Source organism: Pleurodeles waltl, chromosome 8, assembly GCF_031143425.1.
Source record: "Pleurodeles waltl isolate 20211129_DDA chromosome 8, aPleWal1.hap1.20221129, whole genome shotgun sequence".
Classification (NCBI taxonomy): Eukaryota; Metazoa; Chordata; class Amphibia; order Caudata; family Salamandridae; genus Pleurodeles; species Pleurodeles waltl.
Window position 1 is genome coordinate 1390572780 of NC_090447.1, and position 23598 is coordinate 1390596377.

At 46.2% G+C, this 23598-nt stretch overlaps 1 protein-coding gene across 5 annotated transcripts in view; it reads right to left on the reverse strand.

Annotated features, from left to right (window-relative positions):
* Nucleotides 1-19597: 19597 nt before the first annotated feature.
* The window catches only part of APEX1 (apurinic/apyrimidinic endodeoxyribonuclease 1), a 70008-nt gene continuing 66007 nt past the window's right edge, over nt 19598-23598 (reverse strand). For all 5 annotated transcript variants that reach the window (XM_069202446.1, XM_069202441.1, XM_069202443.1 and 2 more), the window contains exon 5: nt 19598-21115. In XM_069202446.1, coding sequence (XP_069058547.1) covers nt 20601-21115 — 515 coding nt within the window. In that variant the 3' untranslated portion in view covers nt 19598-20600. The remainder of the gene's footprint in view (nt 21116-23598) is intronic.

The window sequence follows — 23598 nt, forward strand, 5'->3', positions numbered from 1 at the left end:
ATAGTTCTAAGTGATTTATGTGAAACTGTTTTTGCCGAGAGTCCCATTGCCCCTGAATGCTGTGTTGATTGAGGTGTGCTCCCCACCCTATCATGGAGGCATCTGTAGTTATTACGTATTGAGGCACTGGGTATTGAAAAGGCCGCTCTTGATTTAAATTTATATTGTTCCACCATTGAAGCGAGGTGTATGTTTGGTGGTCTATCAACACTAGATCTAGAAGTTGACCCTGTGCCTGTCACCATTGTGATGCTAGGCACCGTTGTAAGGGCCGCATGTGCAATCTTGCGTTTGGGACAATGGCTATGCATGAGGACATCATGCCTAGTAGTTTCATTACTATTTTGACTTGTATCCTTTGGTTTGGATATATGACCTGTATTACATTGTGAAATGCTTGTACTCTTTGTGGACTTGGCGTGGCAATCGCTCTTGTTGTGTCGATTGTTGCCCCTAAGTATTGCTGTTTTTGACATGGCTGAAGGTGTGACTTTGTGTAGTTGATTGAGAAACCTAGTTTTTGTAGGGTTTCTCTGACGTACTTTGTGTGTTGTGAACACTGTTTTAGTGTGTTGGTTTTGATTAACCAATTGTAAGGAAATGCCTCCTTGGCATGGTTACCCCCTGACTTTTTGCCTTTGCTGATGCTAAGTTTTGACTTGACAGTGTGCTGAGGCCTGCTAACCAGGCCCCAGCACCAATGTTCTTTCCCTAACCTGTACTTTTGTTTTACACAATTGTCACACCCTGGCATCCAGGTAAGTTCCTTGTAACTTGTACCCCTCGTACCAAGGGCCCTGATGCCAGGGAAGGTCTCTAAGGGCTGCAGCATATCTTATGCCACCCTGGGGACCCCTCACTCAGCACAGACACACTGCTTGCCAGCTTGTGTGTGCTGGTGAGGACAAAACGAGTAAGTCGACATGGCACTCCCCTCAGGGTGCCATGCCAACCTCACACTGCCTATGCAGTATAGATAAGTCACCCCTCTAGCAGGCCTTACAGCCCTAAGGCAGGGTGCACTATACCATAGGTGAGGGCACCAGTGCATGAGCACTGTGCCCCTACAGTGTCTAAGCCAAACCTTAGACATTGTAAGTGCAGGGTAGCCATAAGAGTATATGGTCTAGGAGTCTGTCAAACACGAACTCCACAGCACCATAATGGCTACACTGAAAACTGGGAAGTTTGGTATCAAACTTCTCAGCACAATAAATGCACACTGATGCCAGTGTACATTTTATTGTAAAATACACCCCAGAGGGCACCTTAGAGGTGCCCCCTGAAACCTTAACCAACTACCTGTGTAGGCTGACTGGTTTTAGCAGCCTGCCACACTCGAGACATGTTGCTGGCCACATGGGGAGAGTGCCTTTGTCACTCTGTGGCCAGTAACAAAGCCTGCACTGGGTGGAGATGCTATCACCTCCCCCAGGCAGGAGCTGTAACACCTGGCGGTGAGCCTCAAAGGCTCGCCCCCTTTGTTCCAGCACCACAGGGCACTCCAGCTAGTGGAGTTGCCCGCCCCCTCCGCCCACGGCCCCACTTTTGGCGGCAAGGCCGGGGGAAATAATGAGAAAAACAAGGAGGAGTCACTGGCCAGTCAGGACAGCCCCTAAAGTGTCCTGAGCTGAAGTGACTAACTTTTAGAAATCGATTCCCCCAATAGGGATAGGAATGTGACCCCCTCCCCTTGGGAGGAGGCACAAAGAGGGTGTACCCACCCTCAGGGCTAGTAGCCATTGGCTACTAACCCCCCAGACCTAAACACGCCCTTAAATGTAGTATTTAAGGGCTCCCCTGAACCTAAGAATTTAGATTCCTGCAACTTAAAGAAGAAGAGGACTGCTGAGCTGAAAAACCCTGCAGAGAAGAAGACACCAACTGCTTTGGCCCCAGCCCTACCGGCCTGTCTCCCTCCTTCAGAAGAAAACTGCTCCAGCGACGCTTTCCCCAGGACCAGCGGCCTCTGAATCCTCAGAGGACTGCCCTGCTTCCAAAAGACCAAGAAACTCCAGAGAGCAGCGGCCCTGTTCAACAAAGACTGCAACTTTGTATCCAGAGGAGCAGATTTAAAGACCCCTGCAATCCCCGCAAGAAGCGTGAGACTTGCAACACTGCACCCGGCGACCCCGACTCGACTGGTGAAGAAACAACACCTCAGGGAGGACCCTCCGGCGACTCTGAGACCGTGAGCAACCAAAGTTGTCCCTCCTGATCCCCCACAGCGACGCCTGCAGAGGGAATCCCAAGGCTCCCCCTGACCGCGACTGCCTGACTCTGAAATCCCGATGCCTGGAAAATCAAATCAAATCAAATCATTAGCATTTATAAAGCGCGCTACTCACCCGTGCGGGTCTCAAGGCGCTAGGGACAAAGGGGGTGGTTATCGCTGCTCGAACAGCCAGGTCTTTAGGAGTCTCCGGAAAGCGGAGTGGTCCTGGGTGGTCCTGAGGCTGGTGGGGAGGGAGTTCCAGGTCTTGGCCGCCAGGAAGGAGAAAGATCTCCCACCCGCCGTGGAGCGTCGGATGCGAGGGACGGCGGCGAGTGCGAGGCCAGAGGAGCGGAGGGGGCGGGTGGGGACGTAGAAGTTGAGCCGTCTGTTGAGGTATTCCGGTCCCTTGTCGTGGAGGGCTTTGTGTGCGTGGGTGAGAAGTCGGAAGGTGATCCTTTTGCTGACTGGGAGCCAATGCAGGTGTCTCAGGTGTGCGGAGATGTGGCTGTTGCGGGGTACGTCGAGGATGAGGCGGGCTGAGGCGTTTTGAATGCGTTGCAGGCGATTTTGGAGTTTGGCGGTGGTCCCAGCGTAGAGGGTGTTGCCGTAGTCCAGGCGGCTCGTGACGAGGGCGTGGGTCACGGTTTTTCTGGTGTCGGCAGGGATCCAGCGGAAGATCTTGCGGAGCATGCGGAGGGTGAGGAAGCAGGCGGAGGACACGGCGTTGACTTGCTTGGTCATGGTGAGAAGGGGGTCCAAGATGAAGCCGAGGTTGCGGGCGTGGTCTGCGGGGGTCGGTGCGGTGCCGAGGGCCGTGGGCCACCAGGAGTCGTCCCAGGCGGACGGGGTGTTGCTGAGGATGAGGACTTCAGTTTTTTCAGAGTTCAGCTTTAGGCGGCTGAGCCTCATCCAATCTGCGACGTCCTTCATACCCTCTTGTAGGTTGGTCTTGGCGCTGGCGGGGTCCTTGGTGAGGGAGAGTATAAGTTGGGTGTCGTCGGCGTAGGAGGTGATGATGATGTCGTGCTTGCGTACGATGTTAGCGAGGGGGCTCATGTAGACATTGAAGAGTGTCGGGCTGAGTGATGAGCCTTGAGGTACGCCGCAGATGATCTCAGTGGGTTCTGAGCGAAACGGAGGGAGGTAGACTCTTTGGGAGCGGTTTACGAGGAAGGAGGCGATCCAGTCCAGGGCCTGGTCTTGGATCCCGGTGGAGCGGAGGCGGGTGATTAGGGTGCGGTGACAGACGGTGTCAAAGGCAGCCGAGAGGTCGAGAAGAATGAGGGCGACTGTTTCACCGTTGTCCATCAGGGTTCTGATGTCGTCTGTGACTGAGATGAGGGCGGTTTCAGTGCTGTGGTTGGTTCGGAATCCGGTCTGTGAGGGGTCGAGCAGGTTGTTGTCTTCCAGGAAGGTGGTCAGCTGTTTGTTGACGGTCTTCTCTATTACTTTGGCTGGGAAAGGCAGAAGGGAGATGGGGCGGAAGTTTTTCAGGTCGCTCGGGTCAGCCGTAGGTTTCTTTAGTAGGGCGTTGACTTCGGCGTGTTTCCAGCATTCGGGGAAGGTAGCAGAAGAAAAAGAAGAGTTGATGACGGTCTGGAGGTGCGGGGCGATGATGTTGTCGGCTTTGTTAAAGATGAAGTGCGGGCAGGGGTCCGAAGGGGCGCCGGAGTGGATAGAGTTCATGATGGATTTGGTTTCTTCCGTGCTGATGTGGGTCCAGTTGTTGAGGGTGATGGTCGGGGATGTGGGTTCGGTGGTGTTAGGTTGGGTCTGGTGTCCGAAGCTGCCGTGGAGGTCGCTGATCTTGCGATGGAAGAAAGTGGCGAGGGATTCGCATAGATCCTGTGAGGGCGTGATGGCGTTGGCGTTGGTGCTGGGGTTGGAGAACTCCTTGACGATGCTGAAGAGTTCTCTGCTGTTGTGGCTGTTTTTGTCCAGTCTGTCGGTGAAAAAATTCCTTTTGGCAGTGCGGATCAGGTGGTGTGTTTGCGGGTAGCGTTCTTGAGGGCGGTCATGTTGTCAGCGGTGCGGTCCTTGCGCCAGGCTTTCTCAAGTGCGCAACAAGTTTTCTTTGATTCTTTGAGGGTGTCAGAGAACCAGAGGGGTTTCTTGGTGTTGTTCTGTCGCTGCGAGCGTTTGAGGGGTGCAAGGTTGTCTGCGCAGTTGGAGATCCAGTTTGTGAGGTTGAGGGCTGCGACGTTGGGGTCGGTGGTGAGGGTGGGTTGGTTGGCGGCGAGTGCGGCGAAGAGTTGCTCTTCAGGGATCTTGTTCCACTGTCGGCGAGGGATGGGTTGAGTGCGGAGGTGGCGGGTCTCGCGTCGGAATGTGAAGTGGACGCAGCTGTGGTCGGTCCAATGAAGGGCGGAGGCGTGGCTGAAGAAGACGTGTTTGCTGGCGGAGAAGATAGGGTCGAGTGTGTGTCCGGCGATGTGGGTGGCAGTGTTCACCAGTTGTTTGAGGCCGAGGTTGGCGAGGTTGTCGAGCAGGGTGGTGGTGTTGGGGTCGTTGTTTTGTTCCAGATGGAAGTTGAGGTCGCCTAGGAGGATGTAGTCCGGTGAGGCGAGGGCGTGCGGGGAGATGAAGTCGGCGATGGTGTCGCTGAAAGGGGCGCGAGGTCCGGGAGGACGGTAGACGAGGGATCCTCTGAGGGTGGTCCTCGGGTCGGTGCGAATCTGAAAATGCAGGTGTTCAGCGGCAAGAGGGGAGTCTTCAGTGGAGGTGGTGACGCTGATGGAGTCTTTGAAGACCCTGCAACCGCAGCCCCCAGGACCTGAAGGATCGGAACTCCAGTGCAGGAGTGACCCCCAGGAGGCCCTCTCCCTTGCCCAGGTGGTGGCTACCCCGAGGAGCCCCCCCCTTGCCTGCCTGCACCGCTGAAGAGACCCCTTGGTCTCCCATTGAAATCTACTGGAAACCCGACGCTTGTTTGCACACTGCACCCAGCCGCCCCCGCGCTGCTGAGGGTGTACTTTTTGTGTGGACTTGTGTCCCCCCCGGTGCCCTACAAAACCCCCCTGGTCTGCCCTCCGAAGATGCGGGTACTTACCTGCTGGCAGACTGGAACCGGGGCACCCCCTTCTCCATTGAAGCCTATGTGTTTTGGGCACCACTTTGAACTCTGCACCTGACCGGCCCTGAGCTGCTGGTGTGGTGACTTTGGGGTTGCTCTGAACCCCCAACGGTGGGCTACTTTGGACCCCAATCTGAACCCCGTAGGTGGTTTACTTACCTGCAAGAACTAACATTACTTTACCTCCCCCAGGAACTGTGAAAATTGCACTGTGTCCACTTTTAAAACAGCTAAATGTGTTTTATGTAAAAAGTATATATGCTATTGTGATTATTCAAAGTTCCTAAAGTACTTACCTGCAATACCTTTCAAATGAGATATTACATGTAGAATTTGAACCTGTGGTTCTTAAAATAAACTAAGAAAATATATTTTTCTATAACAAAAACCTATTGGCTTGGAATTGTCTCTGAGTGTGTGTTCCTCATTTATTGCCTGTGTGTATGTACAACAAATGCTTAACACTACTCCTTTGATAAGCCTACTGCTCAACCACACTACCACAAAATAGAGCATTAGTATTATCTCTTTTTGCCACTATCTTACCTCTAAGGGGAACCCTTGGACTCTGTGCATACTATTCCTTACTTTGAAATAGTGCATACAGAGCCAACTTCCTACACCAATCGTCTAGGTATGGAAACACATGTATTTGCTGCCTTCTGATATGCGCAGCTACTACTGCCAGGCATTTTGTAAAGACTCTTGGTGCAGTAGTTATTCCGAATGGCAACACTTTGAATTGGTAGTGTACCCTTTGGAATACAAATCTTAGGTACTTTCTGTGTGAAGGATGTATTGGTATATGGAAATATGCATCCTTGAGGTCTAGTGTTGCCATGTAGTCTTGTTGTTTGAGCAGTGGGATTACGTCTTGTAATGTCACCATGTGAAAGTGGTCTGATTTGATGTAGGTATTTAATGTTCTTAGATCTAATATAGGTCTTAGTGTTTTGTCCTTTTTGGGTATGAGAAAGTACAGAGAGTAAACTCCTGTTCCTTTCTGTTGGATTGGTACTAATTCTATTGCTCCTTTCTGTAGCAATGCCTGGACTTCTAGTCCTAGAAGATCTATATGTTGTTTTGACATATTGTGTGTTTTCGGTGGGACGTTTGGAGGGAATTTGAGAAATTCTATGCAATAACCATGCTGGATAATTGCCAGTACCCAAGTGTCTGTTGTTATCTCCTCCCAATATTTGTAAAATTTGCTTAGTCTCCCCCCCCACAGGTGTTATGTGTTAGGGATGTGTGACTTGGAAGTCACTGCTTGTTTTGAGGAGTTTTGGGGCTTTGGAACTTCCCTCTAGTCTTTTGGAATTGTCCCCCTCTATATTGCCCCCAAAAACTTCCCTGCTGATATTGGCTTTGATAAGTGGGCCTTGCTGGTGAGGTTGTGGCTTCTGTAGGTTGGCCTCAAAACCCTCCCCTAAATTGTGTCTTGCGAAATGTGCCTCTGCTCTGTGGGGAGTAGAGTGCGCCCATGGCTTTTGCCATATCAGTGTCTTTTTTGAGATTCTCAATAGCAGTGTCCACCTCCGGCCCAAACAACTGCTGTTCATTAAAGGGCATATTCAGCACGGCTTGTTGTATTTCTGTCTTGAATCCAGACGTACGCAACCATGCGTGTCTCCTGATCGTTATTGCAGTATTTACTGTCCTTGCAGCCGTATCTGCTGCATCCATTGCTGAGCGTATCTGATTATTGGAGATACTTTGTCCTTCTTCCACCACTTGTTGTGCCCTTTTCTGGAACTCTTTGGGTAAGTGTTCTATGAAATGCTGCATTTCGTCCCAATGAGCTCTATCGTATCTTGCCAGAAGTGCTTGTGAATTGGCAATGCGCCATTGGTTTGCTGCTTGTGCTGCAACCCTTTTCCCCGCAGCGTCGAATTTGCGACTCTCCTTGTCTGGAGGTGGTGCGTCTCCCGAGGTATGAGAGTTTGCTCTCTTGCGAGCTGCCCCAACAACCACAGAGTCTGGTGTTAATTGCTGCGTAATATAAACAGGGTCTGTTGGCGGTGGCTTGTACTTCTTCTCCACCCTTGGAGTTATGGCCCTGCCTTTTACAGGATCCTGAAATATTTGTTTGGAGTGTTTTAGCATTCCAGGGAGCATAGGTAAGCTTTGGTATTGGCTATGCGTGGAGGATAATGTATTAAACAAAAAGTCATCCACAATTGGTTCTGCATGCAAGGTGACGTTATGAAAAGCAGCTGCCCTTGAGACCACCTGCGTGTAGGATGTACTCTCTTCAGGTGGCGACGGCCTCGCAGGGTAACAGTCTGGGCCGTTATCTGATACCGGAGCATCATAAAGGTCCCATGCGCCGGGATCATCTTGACTCATTGCAGTATGAGTCGGGGATTGCATCAGTGGTGGAGTGGCTACCGGTGATGTGTGCATTGATGGTGGTGGAGATGGTGGCGGAGTTGTTTGTCTTGCCACCTTTGCCTGTGGCTGCTTGTCCTTTTCTTGAAAGGCAAGTCTTCTTTTCATTTTAATTGGGGGAAGAGTGCTTATCTTCCCTGTGTCCTTTTGAATGTGGAGCCTCCTTTGAGTGTAGTCTGGCTCCATTGATTCAAGTTCTTCTCCGAACTTATGTCCTTGCATTTGGGAGGACAATCCCTGTTCCTCTGTGTAGGAACCTGTTTTCGGTTCAGAGGCTGGATGTTTCGGAATCGAAACCTTTTCGGTCACCTTTTTGGGCTCCGAGGAAACCTTCTTTATTTTCGGCGTCGTGGTGTCTCGGTGCCGACCCATTTCGGTGCCACTGTCTCAGTGCCGAATCTACTCGGAGCCGCTGTCTCTGGCCCGAGATTGCTGTGTGCAGGTATCTCGACCGGAGTAGACTTAGACACAAGCGTGCCCTTTTTCGGTGCCGATGATCGGTCACCTACTTTTCAGGTTAAGCCATGGCCTGTTGGCGGTGGCGCCTCCTGGGCTTTTGTGGTCTTCTCGTGAGTTTTATGTTTTGATGTCTTACTCATGGTTTTCGGCGTTTCTTCGGGATCAAGCTCGTCTGAGTCCGATTCCTGAACGGAGAAGGTTTCTTCTTCCTCCTCGAAACGCCCTTGTCCTGTCGGCGGCGACGCCATCTGCAGTCTTCTCGCTCTTCGGTCTCTTAATGTCTTCCTCGACCGAAACACTCGACAGGCTTCACAAGTATCTTCCTTGTGCTCTGGAGACAGACACAAGTTACAGACCAGATGCTGATCTGTATACGGATACTTGTAGTGACATTTTGGGCAGAAGCGGAATGGGGTCCGTTCCATCAGCCTTGAAGAGACACGTGGCCGGGCCGACCAGGCCTCGACGGGGGATCGAAAAAAACCCCGAAGGGCCACAGGAGCTCTTCAAAAGTCAGTGTCGATCTGTTGTAACTAACCCGATACTGAACGTAAACAATACCGACGATTTTTCCGAGATTCTAACTAACTTTCCGACCCGAAACACGGAGCGAAAAGGAACACGTCCGAACCCGATGGCGGAAAAAAAACAATCTAAGATGGAGTCGACGCCCATGCGCAATGGAGCTGAAAGGGGAGGAGTCCCTCGATCTCGAGACTCGAAAGACTTCTTTGAAGAAAACCACTTGTAACACTCCGAGCCCAACACTAGATGGCGGGATGTGCAAAGCATGTGTATCTGCAGCTACACATGTCATCGAACATATATATATATATATATATATATATATATATATATATATATATATATGGAAAATGTCACTTACCCAGTGTACATCTGTTTGTGGCATTATTCGCTGCAGATTCACATGCTGTGCACAGTCCGCCATCTGGTGTTGGGCTCGGAGTGTTACAAGTTGTTTTCTTCGAAGAAGTCTTTTCGAGTCACGAGACCGAGGGACTCCTCCCATTTCGACTCCATTGCGCATGGGCATCGACTCCATCTTAGATTGTTTTCCCCGCAGAGGGTGAGGTAGGAGTTGTGTATGCTAGTAATAGTGCCCATGCAATGGAGTGAATACGTATGTACATAATAAAGTTTAAAGTAATATATTTACAAATGTACAAATGTTCAAGATCTACTTCTAAACGGCTACAGGCTCCCGGGGAGGCGGGCATGTGAATCTGCAGCGACTAATGCCACGAACAGATGTACACTGGGTAAGTGACATTTTCCGTTCGATGGCATGTGTAGCTGCAGATACACATGCTGTGCATAGACTAGTAAGCAGTTATCTCCCCAAAAGCGGTGGTTCAGCCTGTAGGAGTTGAAGTAGTTTGAAATAATGTTCTTAGTACAGCTTGACCTACTGTGGCTTGTTGTGCAGTTAACACATCTACACAGTAGTGCTTGGTAAATGTATGAGGCGTAGACCATGTTGCTGCCTTACATATTTCGTTCATTGGAATATTTCCTAGAAAGGCCATGGTAGCACCTTTCTTTCTGGTTGAGTGTGCCTTTGGTATAATAGGCAGCTCTCTCTTTGCTTTAATATAGCAGGTTTGAATGCATTTAACTATCCATCTAGCAATGCCTTGTTTTGAAATTGGGTTTCCTGTATGAGGTTTTTGAAAGGCAATAAATAGTTGTTTTGTTTTTCGAATTAGTTTTGGTCTGTCAATGTAGTACATTAGTGCTCTTTTGATGTCTAATGTATGTAGTGCTCTTTCAGCGACAGAATCTGGCTGTTGGAAGAACACTGGTAATTCTACCGTTTGAATCAAGTGGAACAGTGATATTACCTTTGGTAAAAATTTTTGATTTGTTCGTAGGACTATTTTATTTTTGTGTATTTTAATAAATGGTTCTTGTATGGTAAAAGCTTGAATTTCACTCACTCTTCTTAGAGACGTGATGGCAATTAAAAATGCAACTTTCCACGTTAAGTATTGCATTCCACAAGAATGCATGGGTTCAAATGGTGGACCCATGAGTCGTGTCAAGACAATGTTGAGGTTCCATGAAGGAACAGGTAGTGTTCTAGGTGGTATAATTCTCTTTAGGCCTTCCATAAACGCTTTTATGACTGGTATTCTAAATAATGAAGTTGAATGAGTAATTTGCAGGTAAGCTGATATTGCGATAAGATGTATCTTTATGGAAGAGAAAGCTAGATCTGACTTTTGTAAATGTAGTAAATATTGTACTATATCTTTTGGAGATGCGTGTAATGGCTGAATCTGATTATTATGGCAGTAATAAACAAATCTTTTCCACTTATTTGCATAGCAGTGTCTAGTGGTAGGTTTCCTAGCTTGTCTTATGACCTCCATACATTCTTGTGTGAGGTCTAAGTGTCCGAATTCTAGGATTTCAGGAGCCAAATTGCTAGATTCAGCGATGCTGGATTTGGATGTCTGATCTGTTGTTTGTGTTGTGTTAACAGATCTGGTCTGTTGGGTAGTTTGACATGAGGTACTACTGAAAGGTCTAGTAGTGTTGTGTACCAAGGTTGCCTCACCCATGTTGGTGCTATTAGTATGAGTTTGAGTTTGTTTTGACTCAACCTGTTTACTAGATATGGAAGGAGAGGGGGAAAAGCGTACGCAAATATCCCTGACCAGTTCATCCATAGAGCATTGCCTTCGGATTGATCCTGTGGGTACCTGGATGCGAAGTTTTGGCATTTTGAGTTGTCCTTTGTTGCAAATAGATCTATTTGAGGTGTTCCCCAAATTTGAAAGTAAGTGTTTAGTATTTGGGGGTGAATTTCCCATTCGTGGATTTGTTGGTGATCCCGAGAGAGATTGTCTGCTAACTGGTTCTGAATCCCTGGAATAAATTGTGCTATTAGGCGAATGTGGTTGTGAATCGCCCAATGCCATATTTTTTGTGTCAGGAGACACAACAGTGTCAAGTGCGTCCCTCCCTGTTTGTTTAAGTAATACATTGTTGTCATGTTGTCTGTTTTGACAAGAATGTATTTGTGGGTTATTATGGGCTGAAATGCTTTCGGCGCTAGGAATACCGCTAACAGTTCCAAGTGATTTATGTGAAACTGTCTTTGATGTATGTCCCATTGTCCTTGGATGCTGTGTTGATTGAGGTGTGCTCCCCACCCTGTCATGGAAGCATCTGTCGTTATAACGTATTGTGGCACTGGGTCTTGGAAAGGCCGCCCTTGGTTTAAATTTATACTGTTCCACCATAAAAGCGAGATGTATGTTTGGCGGTCTATCAACACCAGATCTAGAAGCTGACCCTGTGCTTGTGACCATTGTGATGCTAGGCACTGTTGTAAGGGCCGCATGTGCAATCTTGCGTTTGGGACAATGGCTATTCATGAAGACATCATGCCTAGCAGTTTCATTACCATTTTGACTTGTATCCTTTGTTTTGGATACATGGCCTGTATTACATTGTGAAATGTTTGAACTCTTTGTGGACTTGGAGTGGCAATCCCTTTTGCTGTGTTGATTGTTGCTCCTAAGTATTGCTGTGTTTGGCACGGCATAAGGTGTGACTTTGCGCAGTTGATTGAGAAGCCTAGTTTGTGGAGGATTTGTATGACATTGTGTGCTGTGAACACTGTCTTAGCGTGTTGGTTTTGATTAACCAGTCGTCTAAGTACGGGAACACATGTATTTGCTGCCTTCTGATATGTGCAGCTACTACTGCCAGGAATTTTGTAAAAACTCTTGGTGCAGTTGTTATTCCGAATGGCAACACTTTGAATTGGTAATGTATTCCTTGGAATACGAACCTTAGATATTTTCTGTGTGAAGGATGTATTGGTATATGGAAGTACGCATCCTTTAGGTCTAGTGTTGTCATGTAGTCTTGTCGTTTGAGCAGTGGGATTACGTCTTGTAATGTAACCATGTGAAAGTGGTCTGATTTGATGTAGGTATTTAATGTTCTGAGATCTAGTATTGTCTCAGACTCTTGTCTTTTTTGGGTATTAGAAAGTACAGTGAGTAAACTCCTGTGTTTTTCTGTAGTTTTGGTACTAATTCTATTGCTTCTTTTTGTAGCAATGCTTGAACTTCTAGTCCTAGAAGGTCTATATGTTGTTTTGACATACTGTGTGTTTTTGGTGGGACGTTTGGAAGGAATTTGAGAAATTCTATGCAATAACCATGCTGGATAATTGCTAAGACCCAAGTGTCTGTTGTTATTTCCTCCCAATGTTTGTAAAATTGGCTTAGTCTCCCCCCCACAGGTGTTATGTGATGGGGTTGTGTGACTTGTAATTCACTGCTTATTTCGAGGAGTTTTGGGACTTTGGAACTTTCCCCTATTTTTCTGGAACTGTCCCCCTCTATATTGCCCCCGAAAACCTCCCCGCTGATATTGGCTCTGGTAAGTGGGCCTTGCTTGTGATGGTGTGGTTTCTGTCGGTTGACCTCGAAACCCTCCCCTAAAAGGTGTTTTGCGAAAAGTGCCTCTGCTCTGCGGGGAGTAGAGTGCGCCCATGGCTTTGGCTGTATCAGTATCTTTCTTCAGTTTCTCAATAGCAGTGTCGACTTCCGGCCCAAACAACTGCTGTTCATTAAATGGCATATTTAGCACGGCTTGTTGAATTTACGGCTTGAACCCTGAAGTACGCAGCCATGCGTGCCTTCTTATTGTTATTGCAGTGTTTACTGTCCTTGCAGCCGTATCTGCTGCATCCATTGAAGACCGTATCTGATTATTTGAGATACTTTGTCCTTCTTCCACCACTTGTTGCGCCCTTTTCTGGAACTCTTTGGGTAAGTGTTCTATGAAATGCTGCATTTCATCCCAATGAGCTCTATCATAACGTGCCAAAAGTGCCTGTGAATTGGCAATGCGCCATTGGTTTGCTGCTTGTGCTGCAACCCTTTTGCCTGCAGCATCAAATTTGCGACTCTCCTTGTCTGGAGGTGGTGCGTCCCCTGAGGTATGAGAGTTCGCTCTCTTACGAGCTGCCCGACAACTACTGAGTCTGGTGTTAATTGTGTTGTAATATAAACTGGATCTGTTGGCGGTGGCTTGTACTTCTTTTCCACCCTTGGAGTTATGGCTCTGCCTTTAACTGGGTTTTGAAAGATTTGTTTTGAATGTTTTAGCATTCCTGGGAGCTAGGTAGGCTTTGGTATTGGCTATGGGTGGAGGATAGGGTGTTAAACAAAAAGTCATCCTCAATTGGTTCGGAATGCAAGGTGACGTTGTGAAAAGCAGCTGCCCTTGCGACCACCTGTGTGTAAGATGTACTGTCCTCAGGTGGTGACGGCCTTGCAGGGTACGAATCTGAGCTGTTGTCCAATACTGGAGCATCGTAAAGGTCCCATGCATCGGGATCATCCTGACTCATTGTAGTATGAGCTGGGGAGTGCATCAGTGGTGGAGTTGTTATTGGTGATGCGTGCATTGATGGTGGTGGAGACGGTGGTGGTGTTGTCTTCCTTGCCACCTTTGCCTGTGGCTGCTTGTCTTTTTGTTGAAAGGCAAGTTTTCTTTTTATTTTAATTGGGGGAAGAGTGGTTATTTTCCCTGTGTCCTCATGAATGTGAAGCCTTCTCTGTGTATAGTCTGGCTCTACAGCTTCAAGTTCCTCTCCGAATCTATGCTTTTGCATTTGGGAGGTTAATCCTTGTTCCTCTGTGTAGGAACCTGTTTTCGGCTCTGAGGCTGGATGTTTCGGAACCGAAATTTTTTCGGACGTCTTTTTAGGCTCCGAAGAAACCTTTTTTATTTTCGGCGTGGTGTCTCGGTGCCGAAATTCTTCGGTGCCGAATCTTCTCTGAGCCGCTGTCTCGGCTCGGAGGTTGCTGTGTGGCGGTATCTCGACCGGAGTCAGATGACTTCGACACCAGCATGCCCTTTTTCGGTGCCTTGGATCGGTCACCTAATTTTCGGGTTAAGTCATGGCCTGTTGGCGGTGGCGTTCCCTGGGCTTTTGTTGACTTCTCGTGAGTCTTGATTTTCGACGTCTTACTCACGGTTTTCGGCGTTTCTTCGGCGTCGAGCTCTTCAGAGTCAGACTCGTGGATGGAGAAAGCTTCTTCTGCTTCCTCGAAACGCTCTTGTCCTGTCGGCGTGGACGCCATCTGCAGTCTTCTGGCTCTTCGGTCTCTTAATGTTTTCCTCGACCGAAACGCTCGACAGGCTTCACAAGTATCCTCCTTGTGCTCGGGCGACAAGCACAAGTTACAGACCAGATGCTGATCCGTATACGGATACTTGTTATGGCATTTTGGGCAGAAGCGGAATGGGGTCCGTTCCATCAGCCTTGAAGTTGCACATGGCCGGGCCGACCAGGCCCCGACAGGGGATCGAAAAAACCCCAAAGGGCCACCGGAGCTCTTCAAAATTCGGTGTCGATTTGTTCTAACTAACCCGATACCGAAAGCAAACAATACCGACGTTTTTTTTCGAGATTCTAACTAACTTTCCGACCCGAAACACGGAGTGAAAAGGAACACGTCCGAACCCGATGGCAGAAAAAAAACAATCTAAGATGGAGTCGACGCCCATGCGCAATGGAGTCGAAATGGGAGGAGTCCCTCGGTCTCGTGACTCGAAAAGACTTCTTCGAAGAAAACAACTTGTAACACTCCGAGCCCAACACCAGATGGCGGACTGTGCACAGCATGTGTATCTGCAGCTACACATGCCATCGAACATATATATATATATATATATATATATATAGATATAGATATATATTCCCCCCCACCCCCAAATTATCCTCCCAGCAGTACAAAAACACAAAGTAAGGTATCAGAGGCACTACCAATACCATCCTAGGATACCAGACGGAAAGAAGGCTGGGTAGGGGTGTAGCTTTGGGGGAGGGGGTAGTATTAGGAGTGTGACACCCCCCTAAATAAAAGCATTGTTGGCTTGGTAGTTGGGTCTGCTGTGTCTGTACTGATCCTGTTCCTCATGGAAACTGCCCATCCCGAACTTTGATCATCTTGCAGGCCACTGCTTTTTATGGGCAGGCTAGACATCACTGCTGTCCCCAGACAATTATGTGAGAATTACCTAGAGAAGGGCTTTGGCTTCGCACACATTCTGGAATCAGGGTTAATTTTTTTTTGATTGGCCAGAAGTTGTGTGCTTCCATAAACAAATGCTGGCTCTCCATGCAGCTGTAAGAATTTTCTTTATTTATTTATTCAGCTGCTGCGTTTGAAATTTAATGGGCTCACACAACATTAATAGCTTTACAAAGTGTCTTAGATAACTAAATAATTTATGGTGTTTTTTTTTCTGGCAGTATGACAGATGAGATGAGGGCAGCTATTACCCTACATAGATCTAGCATGATAGTGAGAGAGTCATCGGACCATTTAACTTACACCAATATTATTCTACAGTTCTCGGCTTCCACACAAATACACATCCATTCCCATGTTAGGTACTTGTAATGGTTCACCATACAGCATTCCTTTAAAGCCCGACTATTGGCATTACCAATGATTGTCTTAATTGGTGATTCACATTGCACAGACTAAGCTACATCCCTGGAGCTGAGATCCTGCACCTCCAAGGCTGAAGAGAACCCAACTCCAGTGACTTAAGCCTTTCAGGCCATCCATGAGATAGGCTAACCAGCCTGTCAGATTTCCCCCTGCCTGGCTCACTGTGCCAGGCACTCTCCCCAGATGTGACTCCCTGTCTGCTGCTGTAACCTGCATCCGGTGTACAGCCACGGATTTTTGGTCGGTTTATGGTGCATTGAGCCTTTTCTTGACCAGCAAATAGGGTTTGCATGATTTTAAAAGGATGGACTTTGAATACCAATGGGTCTGTTGCGTTAGTGGTGTTTAATGACCTTTTGGGGTCTGTGCAAGGTGTCAATTGCTTTGTTGTACTGCCATAACGAAGTGGTCCTCGTAAGATAAAGTAGTAACAGATCCAGGCATACATGCTGTGTAAGAGTCCTGAACTAACCAACACCGCCAGCCAGTTAACTATCAGATTTGAGTACAATTGTGTGCACTACGCAGACAACTAAAAGCCTTCTTGGCACTTCGAAGAGACAGAAAAGCATCACTGTTCGATCAGTTGTCCAAACATGTACCGTTGTGACGTCTTGAGCAGGCATTGATCATGCTCCACCTGCCCCAAAGTGTTTCGTGAGTGACCATGCAGGGGCTCATCAGCAGTCTTGGTGGAGACAAAGCCTCAACACAGGCAACATGAAGTCCCATGGAAACACGTCCCAGATACCTCTTGCCCAGAGAGATGGATTTAATGCTGCTCCATTGAAGGATACTGAGTTAGGAAGTATTCCTGAGGAAGACTTCCGAAACTTGTTGACATGTCTACATGTCCATCAAAAAGACAGGTAAAACAACCAATGGAAAGCAGTATCTCCAAGGGAATCCACATGGCTCCAGCATCACTCCTTTTCTGACGTACAAGTTGGACAATAAACTACCAGCCATCACAGACTATCAGTAGGGTGGAGTGATCTAAACACTCCAAGCATTGGCCTGCTGTAAATGCTGCTGGACTTCTGAAGTCAACATTTTGGACAAGTTTGCAACAAGTGCCTGTGCCTTGAAGCAGTAAACACAAGTGATGATATTCTGTTGTGGTCTTCACTGTTCATATAACCACCACAGCCCTGTTTATTGATTTAGAGACTGGGATTGACTAACAGTGGGTGTCCTATTAAGTTTGTTTTACTACCTGCTAGACTGTCATTTCATTTATTTTCAGGAGAAATGCAGAGTCCATGAGAACATGCCCCAGGACAGCCCGTTTTCCAGAGGTCTGACACTCACATGCTTACATCCCACCCTCAGACATCAGGTCAACTGACAGTGCTATTACTATGGTATTGGGGTCATGTGCAATCATACATCTGTGTACTTCTATGTCGTACCATCCCACATATAACATGCTGGGCTCATACTATTTTGTCTCCTCATGAGATTTTGTGTTTTTTTAAGGTCTGGCATTAGCCAAGACCGTTCGATTTTAGTAACATTACAATATATAATATACTTACTTAGAGGACCTTTTAGCCAGCTCCTTTTGTCAATTGGTTTATTGATTATTGCTGCACTATTCACATTTTGCTTCCACCCTCCAAAGCATACCCCATAGGGCAGTGGATCAGCTCACTTCAGTCACTGGATCCCTTGACTTTGATTGACTGTTTTTCTTGCATGCATTTTTCACATCTGCCTATCAAATTGTTCTTTTCTCTCTTCACAGGCGCCATTTAAATTCATTATTTGTCATTTATTTTCAAACAATACCACTCGACTGCCTCAGCAATTTTCTATGGCCCTTGAGTCCCAGGAGATTCTTGCTTGCTCTAGTCCTTTGCATGGCTCACTGCAATCGCAGTAGTTTCGCTGACTCAGCCTCCTCCTCTCATTGGAAATGGTAGTCACTGCAACTTGTATGCCTTTTTCCTACTATATAAACTTTTGTTTTCAATTTAGGAATAGTAGTCTCAATTTACTTTATAAAAGGTGCCCAACTGTTACCCTAATGTTGCTCCATAACTTGTGCATTGCAGGTTGTGAAGAAAATATGACTTACCTGCTGTAACTATCTTTCTAGTGGATGCTCTATCTACCTGCAGATTCCTCCCCTTTACAATAATCCCAGGTGTCAGATTGGATCCAGAAACTTTGACGCTTTCACATTGCCGTTAGGGGTATGCTGTTTTTGCATAGATGCCACAAAAGGCTTCAGATAACATCACTAAAGCCATGAAACAAACACTCTGGCGTAACAATGTCAGTTTCCATCCATTTTGTCCCCAAACCTTCAAGGCGCGAGAGGGAGGGGGCAGGAGGGGCGCTGGCACCGACAAAAGTAGTGCAGAACCACATTTTAATCTAGGGATTTTATTGGCTTTCTGCATTACACAACCATCAATTGGAGAGGCATGCCGGTCGCTAAGTTATTATATGAGAAGTGCTATCAGATTACAGCCCAAAGTGTATCAACGATCAGCATCTTTTATTTTCTATGAAGGAGAAAAAGCACACAGTGGTAGGCAACAGTGGAAGAGTAGAGTGTATACCTGGCAAGCTTTGTAGGTTAAAGGCCAGGGATTATGGATATTCATGGAGGTAAACAATTGTTCATGTATATAAGCATACATAAAATTAGGGTCCGTTTACTAATTTAGCATATTTTGAGCTACCGTGTGGCAAAAATACTCTTATAGGAATATGAAGGGCATGCTAAGCGGCATTGGTGCTTTCAGGTGTCGGTCCAGAGACTTTGCAATTCTCTTGGGGTGCCTGCAAGATGCAGGGAAGCAGCTTCATGGCTCCACGTGGGTGCATGGGCCTCTGTACCTGGCAGACAGGCCTCCCAGGTTTTTGGAAGCACAACAGCTTGCAGGACGAGTCGACTTTGGCACAAATTGCCAGTAACAGAAGACAGAGCCAAGTCAGGTCCTTCTTCCTCAGTCTTTGCTTTTGCAGCTCTTCGGTGTCCTTATTCTTAGGTCAGCAGCAATCTGCTTTTCTGGTGCCAGGGGCACCCCTAAATACTGAATTTAGGGGCTTTTAGGGGAGTGTATGGTAGTAGCTAATGGACTACCTGCCCTTGGCGTCACTACACCCCCTATATGACTCTTCCTGTGGGAAAGTGGGCATAACTGTCCCAGAGTGCCTTATTCTGCTAACACCAAGGTGGCAGATTTCTAAATGTGTCCACATCAGGCAGCTCACCTTAGGGGTGGAACTGACCCGTGGGTGGACACACCTCTCTGAATACTAAATTTCCCATGTGTTGAGGTTCCAAATGGGCCCTGGGGCAATTGGGGGAGTGTGGGTGGGGAGGGGAGGAGAAGAGGGGAGGAGAGGGAGGGGGGCTCTGCATCTGCATGAGTGAAGCCAGCTCTGCATACCAAGGGCGGTTCTTTGAAGCCCCCCTGCCTTGGAATGCAGATTTGCAGGTCATCCGGTTGGGTGGGGTGTGTAAACACCTGTCCCAGAGCAGGCTTTGTTTCTGACTGCCCAAGAGCAAAGGCTCTCACTGTTGGGAGTCAGAAGCATGTTTGGCGGTGGCAGGCTGGCTACAACTAGTCAGGTTTTCAGGGGATACCTCCAAGGTACCCCTCTCGGTGCATGTATTATTAAATCCATCACTGGTATCAGGGCGAAGGAAACTAAGGCCAACTCGTTGACATACTTTAGCCTCCTTGTAATCTTGCGACCTTTCACTCACGCAGCTGTGATTTGTGGCATGATTTTAGTAGATGTTTGTGTGAGAAGAGCAAAGCGCTTCACCTCATTTTAAGAAATAATTGTAAGCAGTTAGAAGAATTAATGAATGTCCATTTATCTTCAAACACTAAATTGAAGCAAATTCTAGGATAATAAAGGATGACCTAACAGAAAGGAGGTTTCAAACTAAAAGTTCCCATTACATCACCAGTTCTAGACTTTGGTATTTCATTTCTTTATTAAAAATTGTGGTTATCAAAAGAAATCACACCACTAAATCAAATTCAACAACCAGAATTTGGGTATTCTCAATGCTGCATGGATGAAATTCACAACAGATATCTGTAAAGAAAGGCTGCTCCTGTTCAGGAGGTGTGAAAGGGTTGTCTGCTATTGACAACTGCAGATAAGCAGTGTTACTGAATAATAGATTCTGAGCACGGGAATCACAGCATTGCTTCTAGTAATATCTAAATACTAAGACACTAACCTATACTTACTAGAACAACATTGGTGCTAAGATGAAACTGCTTGACAGGGTTAGAAGTACTTATGTAAACAATTAAAAAAAAAAGTTAAAAGAAATAGCACCTACATACTTTCGGCAAGAGCCTCTGTCGAATTTGAGACACACTATAGGAAGCAAAAATACCATCATCAACAAAGATATTAAATGGTATTAAAAACCATCTTCCAAAAGACTCTTGCAGATTTGCATGCTATAAAAACATAACAAAAACCAAGTCCCACCTACGTAGGACTGTCTGTTGCAGTTAGAACATGGCATCAGACATATTCAACTAGCTCTAAATTAAGTAAACATTTCTTGTGATGACAAATTACATGCTGCTATATAAACTGAGATACAGCAGTGAAATAATACTTTAGTGTTGTGCATTTGGAGGGGACACAGAGTGACATTTTATAGAGCCCTGAATTGAGAAGGTAAATCCTTACAAGCAGCAGGTCTTTCAAAACATTCGAAAGGGAATACTAAACGTTGCCTGAGCATGCCCACTTAACCCAACCAAATCCCTGCCCACATGGACATCATGTGCAGAATGGGTGAAAACCCTCTGAATAATGCTATGTAAAAGCTATATACATACTTGTCAGTTCTAAGGACAGATACCAAAGAACAAACTACAGTAAAATACAACTAAGAAGTTAACCCTCTGAAATCTGCTGTGACCAACCTACAACATTTCTTCCCTTACAATTCTCACATGGCCATGTAGAGTGTTATGGGGCAATGGTCACTTCCTATAACTTTGGAACGTATTTTATTGTCACACAGTTTGTCCTGTAGTGCCTTAGACAGCACAAAGTAATCAAGTCGCCAGCCTACATTTTTAGCACGGGAATTCATCATGTAAGTCCAGAAAGTGTAGGCATAAGGAACATCGGGATAGATGTGGCGGAAGCTATCAATATAGCCATCAGCCAGCAGGGTACTGAAGCCTTCCCTTTCCTGGGGAGTAAAGCCAGCAGACTTCTTGTTGCCCTTAGGATTCTTCAAGTCGATCTCCTGGTGGGCGACATTCAGGTCTCCACAAAGAATCAAAGGTTTCTTTTCATCCAGGGCCTTCAGGTAAGCGCGCAAGTCTACGTCCCATTTCTGACGGTAATCCAAGCGAATCAAACCACGACCTGAATTGGGCACATAAGCTGCCACCAAGTAGTACATGTCGAACTCCGCAGTGATTATTCGGCCTTCCTGGTCATGTTCCTCAATTCCTGAAAAAAGTATCATCAAAGGGATCATTTATTAACAATGCATGTGGCTACGTAGAAAAGAGAAGGCGATTCTCTCATACATGTAGTAATCCCATTGAGTCTCATTAGTATCTTTAAATTACATAACATTTTTCTGCAATTTTAGTTCCCCATTACATGCTCTCCAGCTTGTTCACAATTGGTAACGTAGTTGGGTTTGAAGGTAATTTACAACACAGCTTAAAACTACTATTCCAGCAAAACAAAAAGTTCCTTACTCTTTAACACCATTTTTGTATAATAGGTTCTTGCCATATTGTATCCTTCGGTTTTCTCCACCCACTACCATGGCAAACAATATTGGGCAATGGGTCAGTCCACTTCAGCTCTTGGCTGCCAGTGACTTCATTCTATTCCATCACAAGGGGCGCCCATGCACACAAAGTAGCTCGCTCAATACCTACATGGGCGCTTTGAGTCCAAGAATGTGCTCGCTTTTAGCAACTTTTATTTTTTTGTAATAGCGAGGGCCCAGCTGCTCACAAACAATAAAAGTTTACAAATACAAAAAAAAAAAAAACTGAACAAAAAGCACCGACAAAGGCAAAAAGCTGGCAACCAATGGCTTTGTCAATGGCTGCTAGGTCTAGCCTTTTGACCGAGTTAGCAGCCTCATTACCTACATGTAATAATCATTTTTTAAAAAGTCAGCCCTCTTCATCCATTAGCCGCTTAACTGACTTCCACATCTGTCTCCACCCACCACAGCATACATCAGTGGGTCAAACACACTTCAGAGATGGTCTCTCTTGCATTGCTGGTGACATAATGTGTTCCTGACCTGCCGGGGAAGTTTGTGCACTTCACTGTCAGCAGTGGTTGGCTAATACTATACACTAACACGTTTGTATATGCTATGACTTTTCCAAAGTTTATCCTTTGCTTTCGTTCTCCTTTTTTGAATTCACGTTTTAACCATCACACCACCTTTCCGAGAACAGGCCTACTGACTTCAGCAAGGGTTGTTTAGATACTCCAACTGCTGAAAATATAGACAATTCGTAGCAAAACATTTATTTCTGATAAATGGTTAACAAAATCAACGTCATAATCACGATGAGCAGGACGGTTAATTAAATCTTGAAGCAAACTTTAGAATTTTAATGAGGATTCTAATTGGCATAAACAGCATGGCAGCTATGATTTGTTAAACTGATTGATTGTTCTGACAATTAGCAAAAAAGATGATCTGCCTCTTTATCTATAGCAGGGGCCAGAAAGGGGAAATCAGTAGGGAGTTAAATAATGTCTTAACTTAAGTTCTAAAACAGTCAAGCTGTTGATGGTTCAACTGAGCAATACAAAGTCAGTGCACTGAACACCCTGTACTAAGGTAAGGCCCAGTAACATTGTGAGATGAATGTAGCTCAACATCAGATCACCTGCTGAACACAGCTATTCTGAAATGTAAAATTCTGGGGCATGTGGCTTGGATAGGGACTAGATTAGAACACTGGTCCCCACGTTTTACATATTTTTTTCATTTTCAGGCTTGGTATATAGAAAACAGAAAGTGCAATAATATTCCCTAGACAGATGAGCTCGTGTGAACATGAAAAAACATATGGGTAAGAGAGGAGAAACAATTTAGCCTATCAGAACAAGAAAACCCAGATCTTGTTCCCAGTTATGGCAAGGGGTTTGCAAATACTATACTCCAGTCTGGGAAGCAACCAATGTTTTTTTTTTTTTATTATATTTTTATTAACATTTTGTTATTTTACATTTGCATGTCTCTTCAAGGTAATCTCTTGCATCCGTTGTACATGATCATTAAACAAACCGCTTTTGTGGTATACAATATTTATGCTTCATTGTATATTCCGTTGGTGAACCTATTAATATTTATGCGTTCGTCAGATACTAACTTTCATATTCTAATCCTATTGACATCCTGTGCAGCGTTCACCATTGTTCTATAGTATTGTTTTGTGTCATACCTGTAAATAACCAGCCTAAACCCATTCCATGCTATAATTTGTAGGAGAAGTCATGAGGAAGAGAAGAACAAAAGGAAAAAAAAAAGAAGAGTAAGAGAAAGAAGGAAAGGGAAAAAAGGGGGGGAGGGGGGAAGGGTGTATAAACTAAACAGAAGGTCAACTTTACAGCATTGTGTGGGTGAGATTTGTGGCTGATAACATTTAAGGAACTAAGGCATAACAACATATGTGAAAAGGCTATGCCCAGGGCACACCAGCGTATGAAGGGGACAGCTGTCCACTCGCTCCACCCCCCATCTCTTGTGGCATTGTGACAGATGGAGACTCGTTCGTCTCTTTGTCGTATTCCAGTATGCAGACCATGTGTCAGTTCGGACAGCTTAGGGCACCGGTTGGGGAGCTTCCTCCTCGGGACTACCTCCTAGACTGTGCCAGCCCTCTCCCACTCCTACTACGGTGTTTGCTGCTCTCTTGGATAGCCCATCCCAATTCGACACTAGGTCG